Below are 16173 nucleotides of genomic sequence, written 5' to 3'. Positions count from 1 at the left end.
GCTGTGACACCGTCAGTGGGGTCAGCCCAGGAAGGGCATCTCTCTGCTGGAACAATGGCTGGGATCGAAACAAGAGCCCTCATGACACTGGACTAGATGAGAATAATGAAATGACCGCATTACTTTGTGCTACTGTAGGTGGGAGAGAGCAAGTGTGCGTCTGAAATGGCACCCTATTTCCTGCATAGTGCCCTACTTTTGACCAGAGCCCTATGCCGGCCCTGGTCAAAAGTAGTGCACTATATAGGGAATAGGGTGCCATTTAGGACGGAGACCAAGGGTCAAGGGTCTGTCCAGCCTGACATTATACTGATTTACACTACCGTTCAAAAGTTTGGGGTCACTTAGAAATGTCCTTGTTTTCCATGAAAACATACATCAAATGAGTTGCAAAATGAATAGGAAATATAGTCAAGATGTTGACAAGTTTATAAATAATGATTTTTAATTGAAATAATAATTGTGTCCTTCAAACTTTGCTTTCGTCAAATAATTCTCAATTTCGCAGCAATTACAGCCTTGCAGACCTTTGTCATTCTAGTTGTCAACTTGTTGAGGTAATCTGAAGAGATTTCACCCCATAGTTCCAGAAGCACCTTCCACAAGTTGGATTGGCTTGATGGGCACTTTTTACGTACCAACGGTCAAGCTGCTCCCACAACAGCTCAATAGGGTTGAGATCCGGTGACTGTGCTGGCCTTTCCTCTGTCCAGTATCTGTGTTCTTTTTGCGTGTACTATTTAATGAAGCTGCCAGTTGAGGACTTGTGAGGCGTCAGTTTCTGAAACTAGATAGACACTCTAATGTACTTGTCCTCTTGCTCAGTTGTGCATCGGGGCCTCCCACTCCTCTTTCTATTCTGGTTAGAGCCAGTTTGCGCTGTTCTGTGAAGGGAGTAGTACACAGTGTTGTACGAGATTTTCAGTTTCTTGGCAGTTTCTCACATGGAATAGCCGTAATTTCTCAGAACAAGAGTAGACTGACAAGTTTCAGAAGAAAGTTATTTGTTTCTGGCCATTTTGAGCCTGTAATCAAACCCACGAATGCTGATGCTTCAGATACTCAACTAGTCTAAAGAAGGCCAGTTTTATTGCTTCTTTAAATCAGAACAACAGTTTTCAGCTGTGCTAACATAATTAAAAAAGGGCTTTCTAATGATCAATTAGCCTTTTAAAATTATAAACTTGGGTTAGCTAACACAACATGCCATTGGAACACAGGAGTGATGGTTGCTGATAATGGGCCTCTGTACGCCTATGTAGATATTGTCACGCCCTGGCCTTAGTATTCTTTGTTTTTCTTTATGTTTTTTAGTTAGGTCAGGGTGTGACATGGGGAATGTATGTGTTTTTGTAGTGTCTAGTGTAGTTGTCTAGTTATGTCTATGGCTGCCTAGATTGGTTCTCAATTAGAGGCAGCTGTGGTTCATTGTCTCTGATTGAGAGCCATATTTAAGGCAGTCATAGGCATTGGGGTTTTGTGGGTAATTGTCTGTGTCTATGTTGCATGTTTGCACTTAGTCTTTGATAGCTTCACGTTCGTCTGTTTGTTGTTTTGTTTCGTTGTCCTTCTTCTAATAAAGAGAAGATGTATTTTCCACACGCTGCGCCTTGGTCCTCTCTCTCTCCCATTGACGATCGTGACAGATATTCCATAAAAAATCTGCCGTTTCCAGTAACAATAGTAATTTACAACATTAACAATGTCTACACTGTATTTATAATCAATTTGAAGTTATTTAATGAACAGAGATGTTTTGCTTTTCTTTCAAAAACAAGGAAATTGACCCCAAACATTTGAACGGTACTGTACATCTCCTGAAACTGCCCTCCAGGCCAGGGCATAACAGAAAAACAGAACACTTATTGTGTTTCCACAGAACATTACTAGAGGAAAATGTATAGGAAAATACATTAAATTGTTTTTCCTCGCTCTTCTCTTTCACCTAGCAACGGCTTCAGCCATGTTCTCCATGGATACCTTCTTCAAATCTATCTTGTTGCCGTCCAGACGGATAACACCAGAGGAGGGTGAAGTAAGTTATCTGTTTACACATCAGGTCACCAAGACAACCACGAGTTCTCCTTCTTCATAATACAAACATGAACATCTTTAAAAGAAGGATAGAGAGTTATCTGAATTGTGAGGCAAGAGTTGGAGTGTTGAATTCACTATAGCGTAATTTGCCACTTTTACAATTCAACTTTTTTTGTTTGTTTAAATCAAGCATTAAATGTCCACAAAGAGAAATGACTTGGATACACTGTAATGTTTTACAGACACTGTATGATGACATGCATATTTGAATACCATTACGCACTTAATAATTAGGCTACAGGTAATTCCTGTTCAACGGGTTGTGTGCTGGGTTTCAAGAAAGGTCTGTGAAACCCACATGACTAATCACACCAGACTTTGAAATAGTTAATAAGACTTCATAGCAGAGTTGTTCTATGTAGGATGTATAGGTGGAGAATCACTCTTGCTGTCCGTCCTGTAACTATGTCATGCCTCCCCTGTTGTTTTTGTCTGTCCCTGGCCTGAGGCAGTTTATCTGTCTGTGTCCACGTGTCTGTAGCCTACTGCATGGTTAGACAGACAGCTGGGCTCACTGATAAGTGTCCACACACCCCAATCCTACACACACACGCAGGCAGACAGACACGCAGACATACAGACACGCACGCACACACAGAAAGGGGGAGAGAGAGAGAGAGTGAGAGAGCGAGGGAGGGGGAGAGAGATTGAGAGAGAGAGAGACTTTGCCAAGCAAAAATAACCCCAAAATAACTCAAAAATAACCCATAAATCAGTAGGAAACTACCTCTATACACACAAAAAAAATTGGGTTCCTCAAGGGTTCTTTGGGAAGGTGATGGATACTGATCCAAATAACCCTTTGAGCCCTTCAATGGTTATTTGCAGTTTAAAAAATTGTTCTTTCCTCTTTTAGCGATAATTCAAATGTATGGCCGGTGGATCATTCTAATATTTTGAGACTTGGTTTTCTCACAGCTCTTTTTGTGCAACCGTGAGCCATTCCAGTTGATCTAATCTGTTGTGTTATGCTATTAGATGTTACATACGACTATGGTCAGTGAAGGTGTCTTGTGAGAATGGATAATTAAGTCAGTAGTTCTCAATTTTCTCCTCAGGAATCCCCAGACGTACCAAAGCTAGCATTCCTGACAAAACTTGTTCATAAAAATAATAATAAAACCAATGGAATTATAACAATTTAATATGGCTATTAAACGAGAGTAAGAAACACTGTATGGTTCTAAAAATAACCTTTGTAGAACCATTCATTTTTTTTCTATAATATAGCTTCGAAAAGGGTTCACTCTAAGACGTTTCTGTAATTTCAACAGTGAAACACGGTAGAATGCACAGTAAAATACCATCATTGTATTTTACATAATTAATTATGGTGCATTGTGGGAAGATGTCGTGGGCGAGGAAGTTTCGGGCTCATTATCATATTTTAAGGTGTGCCTTGTAAGAGGCTATATTTGTTGCACCCGTGAGAGGAAATGATTTACCCTCACAGAATATAAACTCAGCAACAACAACAAAAACATCCCTTTTTCAGGACCCTGTCTTTCAAAGATATTTTGAAAATCCAAATAACTTCACAGATCTTCATTGTAAAGGGTTTAAACACAGTTTCCCATGCTTGTTCAATGAACCATAAACAATTAATGAACATGCACCTGTGGAACGGTCGTTAAGACACTAACAGCTTACAGACGGTTGGCGATTAAGGTCACAGTTATGAAAACCTAAGACACTAAAGAGGCCTTTATACTGACTCTGAAAAACACCAAAAGAAAGATGCCAAGGGTACCTGCTCATCTGCGTGAACGTGCCTTAGGCATGCTGCAAGGAGGCATGAGGACTGCAGATGTGGCCAGGGCAATAAATTCCAATGTCCGTATTGTGAGACGCCTAAGACAGCGCTACAGGGAGACAGGACGTACAGCTGATCGTCCACGCAGGGGCAGACCACGTGTAACAACACCTCCACAGGATCGGTAAATCCGAACATCACACCTACCGGACAGGTATAGGATGGCAACAATAACTGCCCAAGTTACACCAGGAATGCACAATCCCTCCATCAGTGCTCAGACTGTCCGCAATAGGCCGAGAGAGGCTGGACTGAGGGCTTGTAGGCCTGTTGTAAGGCAGGTCCTCACCAGACATCACCGGCAACAATGTCGCCTATGGGCACAAATCCACCATCGCTGGACCAGACAGGACTGGCAAAAAGTGCTCTTCACTGACGAGTCACGGTTTTGTCTCACCAGGGATGATGGTCGGATTTGCGTTTATCGTGGAAGGAATGAGCGTTACACCGAGGCCTGTACTCTGGAGCGGGATCGATTTGGAGATGGAGGGTCAGTCATGGTCTGGGGCGCTGTGTCACAGCATCATCAGACTGAGCTTGTTGTCATTGCAGGCAATCTCAACGCTGTGGGTTACAGGGAAGACATCCTCCTCCCTCATTTGGTACCCTTCCTGCAGGCTCATCCTGACATGACCCTCCAGCATGACAATGCTCGTTCTGTGCGTGATTTCCTGCAAGACAGGAATGTCAGTGTTCTGCCATGGCCAGCGAAGAGCCCGGATCTCAATCCCATTGAGCACGTCTGGGCCCTGTTGGATCAGAGGGAGAGAGCTAGGGCCATTCCCCCCAGAAATGTCAGGGAACTTGGAGGGGCCTTGGTGGAAGAGTGGGGTAACATCTCACAGCAATAACTGGCAAATCTGGTGCAGTCCATGAGGAGGAGATGCACTGCAGTACTTAATGCAGCTGGTGGCCACACCAGATACTGACTGTTACTTTTGATTTTGACCCCCCCTTTGTTCAGGTACACATTATTCCATTTCTGTTAGTCACATGTCTGTGGAACTTGTTCAGTGTATGTCTGTTGTTGAATCTTATGTTCATACAAATATTTACACATGTTAAGTTTGCGGAAAATAAACGCAGTTGACAGTGAGAGGACATTTCTTTTTTTGCCGAGTTTAGTAATATACTGTATTTTAGGAATTCTATTAACCTTATTCTGAAAATATACAGTAATTTGCAGGCCAATTGCTGCGAGTAATTTACTGTAAATCAGTTCCATACTGCATTTTTGTAGTGCCAAAAACCTTTGCAAATCTAGTGGTTATGTGGAATTGTTGTTTCTGATTAACATATTTTGAGGTGTGTCTTGTAAGAGGCTATATTTGTTGCACCCGCTGTATGAATTTAACTGATATGTGGTAGTGGCTCCCTAACAATTGAATGTCTATAGAGGACAGATCAGAGTGACAGGAAGGTTTAAACCTGTGTTGACTGGCTAGCCATGTCCTTTTGATCTGTTTTTGCCCTGTCGTCACTGTCACTTTAGAAGCCTTTGTTAAGGCCTAAATTGCAAGTGATATAAAACACCAAATAGCAGTTGATATTCTGTAATATAGAATTACTTATTCATTATTAGCAACTGCGTAAAAGTTTTTCAATACAATTCAACAATAAAGTGCTGTTTTGCTGTATATTTAATGCAGCATACTGTAAATTATGGTGCATTGTGGAAAAATATTCTGGGAGGGGAAGAATTTCAGGTGTGCCTTGTACTATATTTGTTGCTCCGACTCAACATATTGTGGTGTGTTTTGGAATCAGATAGGCCTGCTCTACAAAATGTTAGAAACATATATATATTTGTGACAAACCCAACTGGGCGCATATGTCAGTACAACGTCTAGTTTAGATTTACATTTGGTTGTCAACTAACGTGAATTCAATGTGAAATCAACCCAAATGTTCATCCTGTAATTGGATTTTAGTTCAAAGTTAGGTCAAAAAAATACGAAATTCCGTTAAATTTATGCATTTTTGCAAATCCCACAAAGTTTTCGACGTTAATTCAATGTCATGTCATCACATTGTTTTGGTTGAAATGACCGTGGGATAGGCCTACAGATGTAGGATATACAAAAAGTTTAGAACACTCCCAAAAGTGTCATCGCAACTGAATGTTGGGAACAAGAACAAGAAAATGGCAATTTGCTGCAGTGAATAGAGAATCAGATCCTTCTGAAGAGGTCGCGGATTTTAATGACTCCGAAATCACTTGACAAGCAGCGGGGACTCATTTGAGAGCAAGTGTGCTTGCGCAAAGCTACAATCATGCGCCTGTGCTGAGATAGAGCTGAGGCTGATTGAAAAGTGGGTTGGAGTCTCCGTCGAGCAGAGGCAGCAGCCAGCAACGTCGTGTGAGGTGGCAGTGACAGCTGGGTTGAGTTTTGATATAGGCACAGTAGCCTAACAGTCAGGTTGGATACAAATAATATAGACTTGTGGCTTTAGTGACACAAGAGCAACATGTGGCGATTCAACTGGTCGTGCAATGTCCACTGTCGGTATGCTATGTTGTTGTAATGTGGGTCCGGTCTTTGTAACGGGTAGACAGACATGCTTGGTGCTCCCGTCTTCGACATGCGTTATGACCGCAGATCCACTAACCGTGAAAGTTGTTTTGTTTGACTTGAAAAAACATGCATCTGTTCCGGAGTTACAATTATCGAATTTTCCCGGATCATTATTCTGTGGAAACATCGACCATTCGAGGCATCAGTTGGGTATGTTATTATACTTGCCTAGAATAGCATACCTTTATTTATTTTGTATTTAACCTCTGTTTAACTAGGCAAGTCAGTTTAAGAACAAATTCTTATTTACAATGGCGGCCTACAAAAGCTACAGTTGCACAGGCTAATAGTATACTAATCATCATCACTAGGCTACTTATCATCATTATCTGCAACATCATTCCTTTTTTGTCTTTGCATTGTGCCTATTGTTTAGCTTTGAGATGGTTTGATGATGATCTGAGGATAGTGATGATGATGATGATGATGAGTGCTCATGGGTCATAATAGAATTCTTCATAAAAACAACTTTTTTCTTCACAAAGTAAAGTATGACCTTGACTGAAAATATTCTCAAAATAGTCACACCCATGGCAGTTTGATACAATGTTTTCGCAGCAAAATAGACCTTCAATAAATGATATAGCCTATCACCTGGACATGTTTTGAGAGTGAGACTCACGTTCTAGGTAGAAATGAAGCACCACTGTACTTGATAAAAAGAATGTGGTGGGAGGTAGAACAATCTCTACAGAAACTCTGATTGTGGCTGCACGCATGTCACAGTCATGCTCTGTCTCGCTGCCTTTCGCACACACTGCACACTTCACTAATCAGTTACTATAAGCACTACAAGAGGAGGGAAGACGGGTCACACTTGAAAACACTGCAACACTTCAGCATAAAAGTTTACGTCACCGTATGTGATTGTGTCTCTGTATTAGTGTCTGCGTGGTGAGATGTGTGGGTGGTGTGCACTGCAGAGGTGTAGAGTGAATGGGGCTGTGGAGTCAGACAATGTGTTGGTGGAAGAAGTGAGGGGGGGGGGGGGGGTGCTCACCACATCCACTGTGACACAGTCTGTATGTGTCCCCAAAATAAAAGCAGCTTCCTGCGTTGCATGTGAGAATGTGGAGAAGGGTCAGACTGACACGGGGACTTCTCTGTAGTCTTGGGTGTGGGGCAGAGGAGAGGAAGGTAGCGGAGACACAGACAGTTTTTTTTTATTACTCTTGTTATTTATAGTGCATTGTTTATTGTTCACCTCGATCCCCCCATTCAGTTTACATGGTAGACAAGAATGTCTATTTTCCCCTCAGCCACAGGAAGATTCCGAATTGTGCTCCTCAAGAAAGATCTAAATGTGGCTTTGTTATTGAATTGCTCAGGATTATACAAATCTAGAGTTATTCACCTACAGACTTTGTGATTAGCTGAATCTGTGATGACCTGACTATAAAAAGGCATAGGTCTTATATATGATCAATAATATATGATCAATAACAGCTTAACAAGCAAAGGTGTCGCCTGTCAGTGGACAGTCCATTAAAAAAACACATATATTTGGCAATGTCTATGGAGTAGCCGTAACATATTACTGTAGGTAGGACGTCAATGGAAATATTACTTAATACCCTGATCTTGTGTTCACAAGTAACAACTGGATTGGCTGAGAACAAAACAATTAAGATGGTTTAGTAAAGCTTCTAAATATCATATGCATAGTGAGTTTGTTTATTTGTTTATGTGTATGTTGTTCTTCCTCAAGTAGCCTATAGTTGATTAATTAGGACACCCTATGGTGATGATGTTTTAATCTAGCCCATCTGCTTAATGTCCTTAAATCCACATTGACCTAGTCCCTAGAGGTTCAACTACAACTACAACCCCTCTCATAGATAAATAGATCAATGCTTTCATACAAAATCAAATGCTTGATCTTATTCATGTCAATAGCTGTGGGCGCATTGCAAAATATTAAAAGCTAAACATACAATACCCTGTTTTTCGTTTGATATTCGTAAATACACTTATTACATTGATAATACAGTAAGATATGGAAATGTAAAATAATAGACTTCGACTGGAGATTGAGTTCAGTTGGCCTTATTAGAACCGTGGTGCAGTGCTCCATGCCTTAGATGATCAGGCAAACATCATTATTCCTAAAGCATCTGTGGCTCCACGTCATCTTTGTGTCTGTTTGATGATGTGTCTGGAATGCAGAGGCGGCATGCAACAACATTAGACCCAATTAAACTGGCTTCACACTGGGCGCCAGCTAACTCTAGTTCATTAAGACACACATGGCACGTGTGGTCTGATACCACCACTAGTAAGCAATGCAGACAGAGTCATCTTTCTAGAATTAATAGATGGTAATAAGGTCTGTACCCCAATGTCCATGCTTATTGCAATGCATACCAGTGCTGGGGTGGTGGTGGTGACTCCTGGAGATAAACAGTACAAAATTACTCACATTGGTAGAGGTCCTCATAATAAGAGATACATAGCAAAAAGGGCACTTCTTGATAAGAGGGAAATGGCATCTGGTATTTCCCACTGTATGCCCCATACTGCTGCCAGGCCTTCAGCTTTGTTTCCTTGAGTTGTTTTGTAAGATGCAAGGGCTTCTCCAAGGAAGAAAACAAAGTCACTATAGCCTACAGGTGTGTCTGTGTGGTGCTACATTAGGCAAGAAGTGACGCCTCTACAAGCATGGTTCTGCTGCTCTCAGCATGGCAGAGAGAGAGAGCAGAAGCGACAGAACATATGAGAGAGACTTAAGTCTATTTTATAGAGTTGGCTAACAGCTGAAGAGGGCAATGTGCAGTACCTCTGGTTGGGAGCATGTGACAGTGTTGGCAGTAGGACAGACCAGCACAGTTTACTCTGTCAACAGAAAGAAAGGGTGGAGAGGTCTCCACGCTAGGAGCCATTGAACACCTGACTTAAGAGAAGAAAGGCAATCTAGTACAATAATAAGAAAAGGGGATAGAGGAAGAATAGTGTATTATTTATTTTCTTGACTGCAAATGGAGCTGAGGGGAAAATGATGTGTTCAATCCATTTTCTTTTTAGCTGCATTTGATACCCAAGCCCAGCACAAGGTCATCAATAGCACTCCCACACAAAGAGAGACGAGACGACAATAACTCGTCAGGTTCCATATTTCTATTTTCCATCATTTGAGCTGGCGATCCCACACCGCGATACAGTGAAAACGTGAGGCCTGTATCTTATATAATCAATTTTCTTCTGAGTGGCCCTCAAGGTAAGGCACTAACCAGTCATGAGTTAACAAGACCTGGAAAGATAGAGGAGAGAATGGCCTGAACAAAGCCCTTGTAAATGACTGTGTACTCCGATGACACCTCAGCCAGCGGAGTCCATCCATGTCATGCAACTTAGCAGCTGGTTTGGGAACACATTTAGAGAGGCTGTCAGTGGATCATAAAAGAAGAGTTATAGAACAACAAAAGAGGAAGTGGGAATTAGGCTACAGGATAGTGTTGTTGAGTTGAGAGGAGGGTTTGCCCATATATCATCGGGTTTAGGACATATATTGCATGAACCAGTAGACATATAGAAAAAACTCACTGAAAACAAAACTGAACACTACAGTATGTATCTCATTAGACATTAGAATATTTCACATTCAACCTATCTTTCTGGTCCCACCCAATGGTTTCTGAGAACAACCCGTTTAACCAGTTCTGTTGGAATGCCTATGAGAGGAAGCCATAATATATTATAGGCCTTATTATTCAGCAATGCCTTGATATTATAGGCTTTCTGGACTGGACGTGAACCTCTATGATGGAATAGTGAAATTATGTAATAGTAGGTTATGTTTCTTTCTCTCCCACTTTCCCGTAGACCCCACTGCCAGAGGCCCTTGACACACAGGACACCATGAAGCAGGTACGTGGTATGCCGATCAGGGACAGTGCCACACACGCACCAAGGTTGGGCTCAGTTTGAATTGAAGGCATATTTTAGTTTACTTCCTCAATTGACTGCCTTCAATTCTAATTGATCCCAACCCTGACACACACAAACACACAGTACAGTAGTACTTCACATCCCTACAGCTAGTCTTAGACCTGAATCAAACTGCTCTGGCTTCTGATTCATCTTTGATGAATCACAATCTTCATGAGAAGAGAACCAACAAGGTCATTGAGTTGACATGTAAGAACATTATTTATGTCGGACATTTTGATCTCACCCTCAAATCATCTGTTACACCATAGAAACACCACAACAGCATAGTAGAAATGGTGAATGGAAGTTCAAGTACAGTAAATAGTAGTTAACCTCTTAAAGCTATAGGTCCTTAGGGTTAAACATTTAGTATTATTAATTTACACCATATTACGTCATATAATGCCCCACGTTTTCTACAGTGTGCCATGTGAAATGCTAAGACTCGCAAGACCTTCAACATACACTTTGCCTCAATACGATGATCCAATGTATGAGCATAATGACATTCTACAACGATTTTAGTAATCTCAATTAAATGTCAACCACAACCTGTTGACATCGGACATGGCCCGGCCTTAAGGCTGTATTTCCAGCAAATTGTTTCTCCTGGGCACTTTTAGCCACTGCGCCAGCCTTTATTGTTGCAGCGTTGGCGTCTTCTGTAACTGCTGAACCTGTTCTTTTTTGAGTTCCTAATATCACTGCTTGAGCAGTGGAGTCTTTAAAAACACATTCCAATCCAGGCGAGCACTGCAGTCACAAGGAGTCTAAAGGACACTCCAAGATCCACAGCTAGCTTGTAACTTACCCCCCCCCCCCCCCCCCCCCGCTTCAGGTCCTCACTACCCCCCCTGCCTGACCTGACCAGAGCAGACCCAACCCTCTCACTCCTTTATCTAACTGCTCCTTCAATAGCCCCCTCACAGGAGAAATCAGCCTGATAACGGTGTTGAAATGGAAAGACAAATCTGGCTCCTGACTGGTATTATTTTACCCAATATACATAGTCAGGCACACACACGCTCACATGCGTGCACACACACACAGACACACACACGCACACACACACAGCCGGTCTCACTTTGATACATCCAGAATCTCCAGGAATAAAAACAGTGGAACAGTGTTCTCTTCTACTCCAGGAAGAATGAAAACACAGTAAAAGATCAATGCCAGTAAATAGGCCTATACAACATTAAAGTTCAGTTCAGGTCTATGTTTTTTCTGCACTGAACATGTTGGGAGTATCTTTAATAAATATCCAGTCAGCCTTGGAATGTTCCTAACTTCCCAAGGGCTTTTTCTGTGTGAGTGCTGTGTGTATTTTGGAAAGGGGAGAGAGGATGCAGGTCTTATAGCTAATGGGTGAACAGTAGCGAGGCTACAGGGAGGTTGGCTTTGTTGGTGCTTCGTTTGGTTGCTAGTTGTTGTTCTTGTTTTTTATGTCTTTGGAGCATGTGTCAAACTCAAGGCCTGCGAGCCGATTCAATCTGGCCCAAGGGTGGTTTGAGTAAAAAATATGTTTTTTAGTTTTACATTTTTGGGGGGGAGGGGGCACGATCTCAATTGACATTGAAATGACTAAAACCAAATAGAAACTGTAGAAATGATAATTGACCGAATGTTATAGTCTCTTTACTCTGTCCAGCTTGCTAACAGTCATCAAAACTTAAGCTAGACAGTCAGGGAGCATAGAAAATTCAAAAAGCGATGGCTAGAGGACATTTTTTTTCACATTTTTATGGCAAGGAAATATACAGTGCAGTAGTATTCAGACCCCTTGACTTTTTCCACATTTTGTTATGTTACAGCCTTATTCTAAAATGGATTCAATCTACACACAATACCCCACAATGACAAAGCAAGAACAACAGAAATACCTTATTTACATTAGTATTCAGATCCTTTGCTATGGGACTCGAAATTGAGCTCCGGTGCATCTTGTTCCCATTGATCATCCTTGAGATGTTTCTACAATTTGATTGGAGTCCACCTGTGGTAAATTCAATTAATTGGACATGATTTGGAAAGGCACACACCTGTCTATATAATGTCCCACAGTTGACAGTGCATGTCAGAGAAAAAACCAAGCCATGAGGTCAAAGGAATTGTCTGTAGAGCTCTGAGACAGGATTGTGTCGAGGCACAGATCTGGGGAAGGGTACCAAAACATGTCTGCAGCATTGAAGGTCCCCAAGAACACAGTGGCCTTCATCAGTCTTAAATGGAAGAAGTTTGGAACCACCAAGACTCTTCCTAGAGCTGGCCGCCCGGCCAAACTAAGCAATTGGGGGAGAATGGCCTTGGTCAGGGAGGTGACCAAGAACTCGATGGTCACTCTGACAGAGCTCTAGAGTTCCTCTGTGGAGATGGAGAACCTTCCAGAATGACAACCATCTCTGCAGCACTTTACCAATCAGGCCTTTATGGTAGAGTGGCCAGATGGAAGCCACTCCTCAGTAAAAGGTACATGACAGCCTGCTTGGAGTTTGCCAAAAGGCACCTAACGGACTCTCAGACCATGAGGAACAGGATTCTTTGGTCTGGTGAAACCAATATTGAACTCTTTGGCCTGAATGCCAAGTATCACGTCTGGAGGAAACCTGGCACCATCCCTACGGTGATGCATGGTGGTGGCAGCATCATGCTGTGGGGATGTTTTTCAGCAGAATGGACTGGGAGACTAGTCAAGATCGAGAGAAAGATGAAAGGAGTAAAGTACAGAGAGATCCTTGATGAAAACCTGTTCCAGAGCGCTCAGTACCTCAGAATGGGGCGAAGGTTCCCCTTCCAACAGGACAACGACACTAAGCACACAACCAAGTCAACGCAGGAGTGGCTTCGGGACAAGTTTCTGGATGTCCTTGAATGGCCCAGCCAGAACCTGGACTTGAACCCGATCGAACATCTCTGGAGAGACCTGACTGTTAAAGGCCATCAGACTGTTAAATAGCCATCACTAGCCGGCTACCACCCGGTTACTCAACCCTGCACCTTAGAGGCTGCTGCCATATACATAGACTTGGAATCACTGGTCACTTTAATAATGGAACACTAGTCACTTTAACAATGTTTACATACTGCTTTACTCATTTCATATGTATATACTGTATTCTATTATACTGTATTTTAGTCAATGCCACTCTGACATTGCTCGTTCTAATATTTATATATTTCTTAATTCCATCATTTTACTTTCAATTTGTGTGTATTGTTGTGAATTGGTAGATATTACTGCACTGTTGGAGCTAGGAACACAAGCATTTCGCTACACCCGCAATAACATCTGCTAAATATGTGTATGTGACCAATAGAATTTGATTTCATTTCATTTGAAAATAGCTGTGCAGCGATGCTCCCCATCCAACCTGACAGAGCTTGAGCGGATCTGCAGAGAAGAATGGAAGAAACTCCCCACATATAGGTGTGCCAAGCTTGTAGCGTCATACCTAAGAAGACTAGAGGCTATAATCACTGCAGAAGGTGCTTCAACAAAGTACTGACTAAAGGGTCTGAATACTTATGTAAATGTGATATTTCAGGTTTTTATTTTTAGTAAATTTTCAAAAATTTCTAAAAACTTGTTTTTGCTTTGTCATTATGAGTTGTTGTGTGTAGATTGATGAGGGAACAAAAACTTTTAATCCATTTTAGAGTAAGGCTGTAACGTTTTTTTAAAAGTCAATTGGTCTGAATACTTTCCTAATGCACTGTAATTCATTTTAAGTTGGGCCCTCCAGACCTCGTTGAAGACTGAATTTTGCGAGCTGGGAAAATGAGTTTGAGACTCCTGGTTTAGAGATTTGAGATTGTTCTGTTAGTTATCTAATGATGATCAAGATGGTGATTGTGGTTTGGGGTTTGGTGCTACGTATATTCACACAGGTTAAAAAAAATAAAAAATAAAAAATCTCATCAATGCCGTCAGGCTTTTTTACCTAAATTGGCACTTCCTGTTTTGAATAAAGGAAAAAAATCCAGTGCTGTAGCTTGGTATTTCTGAAATGGGGGAGGAAGTGTACTTGTTGGAAACAATAACCCCTCAGAAGGTCTGACGTGGTCTTGTCTGTATAGAGAGTGGGATGTGAGATGCAGTTCCTACAGCTCCTCTGCCCACCGGCGTGGTGCTCCATCCCTCCCTCCAGGTACAGTCATGTTCCAGAGAGAACAGAAGAGGAGAGAACAAAGCCCACCAAGGTCACAGCACAGAGGGAGACTGTAGACTCGCCCACAGAGGAAACTTCAGAACATTAGTAGAAACTTGACACTATTTAACACAGACTATAGGCACAAATATAGTAAACCCACACACCACACTCAGTTATTGAAACAGTTACTCTCACTGAGCCAGAGAATGAAGGTAACAAAGTGACTTTATTTAAGTGTTGTTATAAGAAGAAGAAAAAGTGTGGGAGGAAAGGCCATAACCACAGACCACATTAGCCATTGTCAGACACAAACCAACCCACCCACAAATATACAAACCATTTTAACAGGCCCATATGTTCCTTTTGTGATACTACACTATTCAAACACAGACATAACATTCAAAGGCCGACTTTGACTTGGTCTCCATAAGAAAGTGTGTCATTAATGTTTATCTAAAGCACATATTCAGCCTGTTCCGGACCTGAAACGTCAGAGAGAGCAGTGTGAGAGAGAAAGGGCCACTTCTACAGTACATACAGTATGTCATTCACCAGCACTGGCACACCTGAGGGAAAACTGTTTACTCTAACCTGAGTTCCTCCTGCCTATACTACTAACACATGGGCTATAGTCCCTAGATCAGTGGTTCCTTACCTTTTTTGAACTGCGGCACACCTTTATGGATCCATTTTGTTTTTAGCACCACACCAAAAATGTCCCTATTAATTTATTTAGTGGTAATGACCCCCATCTCATCTGATCCCTACTGCAAAATTCTCTATTTTCTGTGACAAAAGTTTTTTAAAGATTAAATACAGTTTATTTAAACTATTTTCATAGTTCCTTACTCACAAAGATTCATTTGTGTGTACCCCTGTAAGAGCGTCCCACGAATCCGTGCAATTTTTTGTAAAATAGGTCTTTAGTTTTTAACGGTTTGAGCTAGAGACTTGTGGTTTTCTGCATTGTAATGGTGCAGCCACCGACACAAAGCCATGCATGCTGTGTTTGTTTATATGGCAGAGGCTGTGGTACAGCTAAACCTATAAGAGCTTATTTATTCTTCATATGAAAATGTGGACGGAATGTGACGCATATTGCGTGAACTCTCGACCAATTTTTAAAAATAATTGAGCTGTGCATCGCTGTGCGTCGCTCCGTATTGCTCCTCATTGGCATTAATGGGTGAGGGCGGGAGGTCCTGAATAAACACAAACTTACTTCCTTGACAGCAGCTCTGTGCTGCTAAGCGAAGTGTAAGAAGTATGAATGCCCTGACTTGGCCAATGCAGATTGACCATGTAGCACCTTTAATCAGACTTGCCTGTGCTAATTGTTCTCACAGGCGAAGTAAATTGATACAACCCACTGGGCAAAAACTTTTTGAATCAACATTGTTTCCACATTATTTCAACCCAATAAATCATTGCGATGAGACTGGCTCAAATCAAATTGTATTTGTCACATGCGCTGAATACAACAGGTGAAGACCTTACAGTGAAATGCTTACTTACAAGCCCTGAACCAACAATGCAGTTTTAAGAAAAATACCATAAAAAAATAAAATGAAAGTAACAAATAATTAAAGAGCAGCAGTAAAATAACAAT

At 41.6% G+C, this 16173-nt stretch overlaps 1 protein-coding gene across 1 annotated transcript in view; it reads left to right on the top strand.

Annotated features, from left to right (window-relative positions):
• Positions 1-16173, top strand: part of LOC111977003 (rap guanine nucleotide exchange factor 3-like) — a 41081-nt gene that overhangs the window by 3323 nt on the left and 21585 nt on the right. Inside the window, 2 exon segments of the mRNA XM_070447969.1 lie at positions 1950-2035; positions 10306-10350. Of these exon segments, the coding sequence (XP_070304070.1) occupies positions 1950-2035; positions 10306-10350 (131 nt within the window).

Source organism: Salvelinus sp. IW2-2015, linkage group LG17 (genome assembly GCF_002910315.2).
Source record: "Salvelinus sp. IW2-2015 linkage group LG17, ASM291031v2, whole genome shotgun sequence".
Lineage (NCBI taxonomy): Eukaryota > Metazoa > Chordata > Actinopteri > Salmoniformes > Salmonidae > Salvelinus > Salvelinus sp. IW2-2015.
Note: the sequence above shows the minus strand (reverse complement) of the source record. Positions and strands in the feature narration are given on the sequence as shown.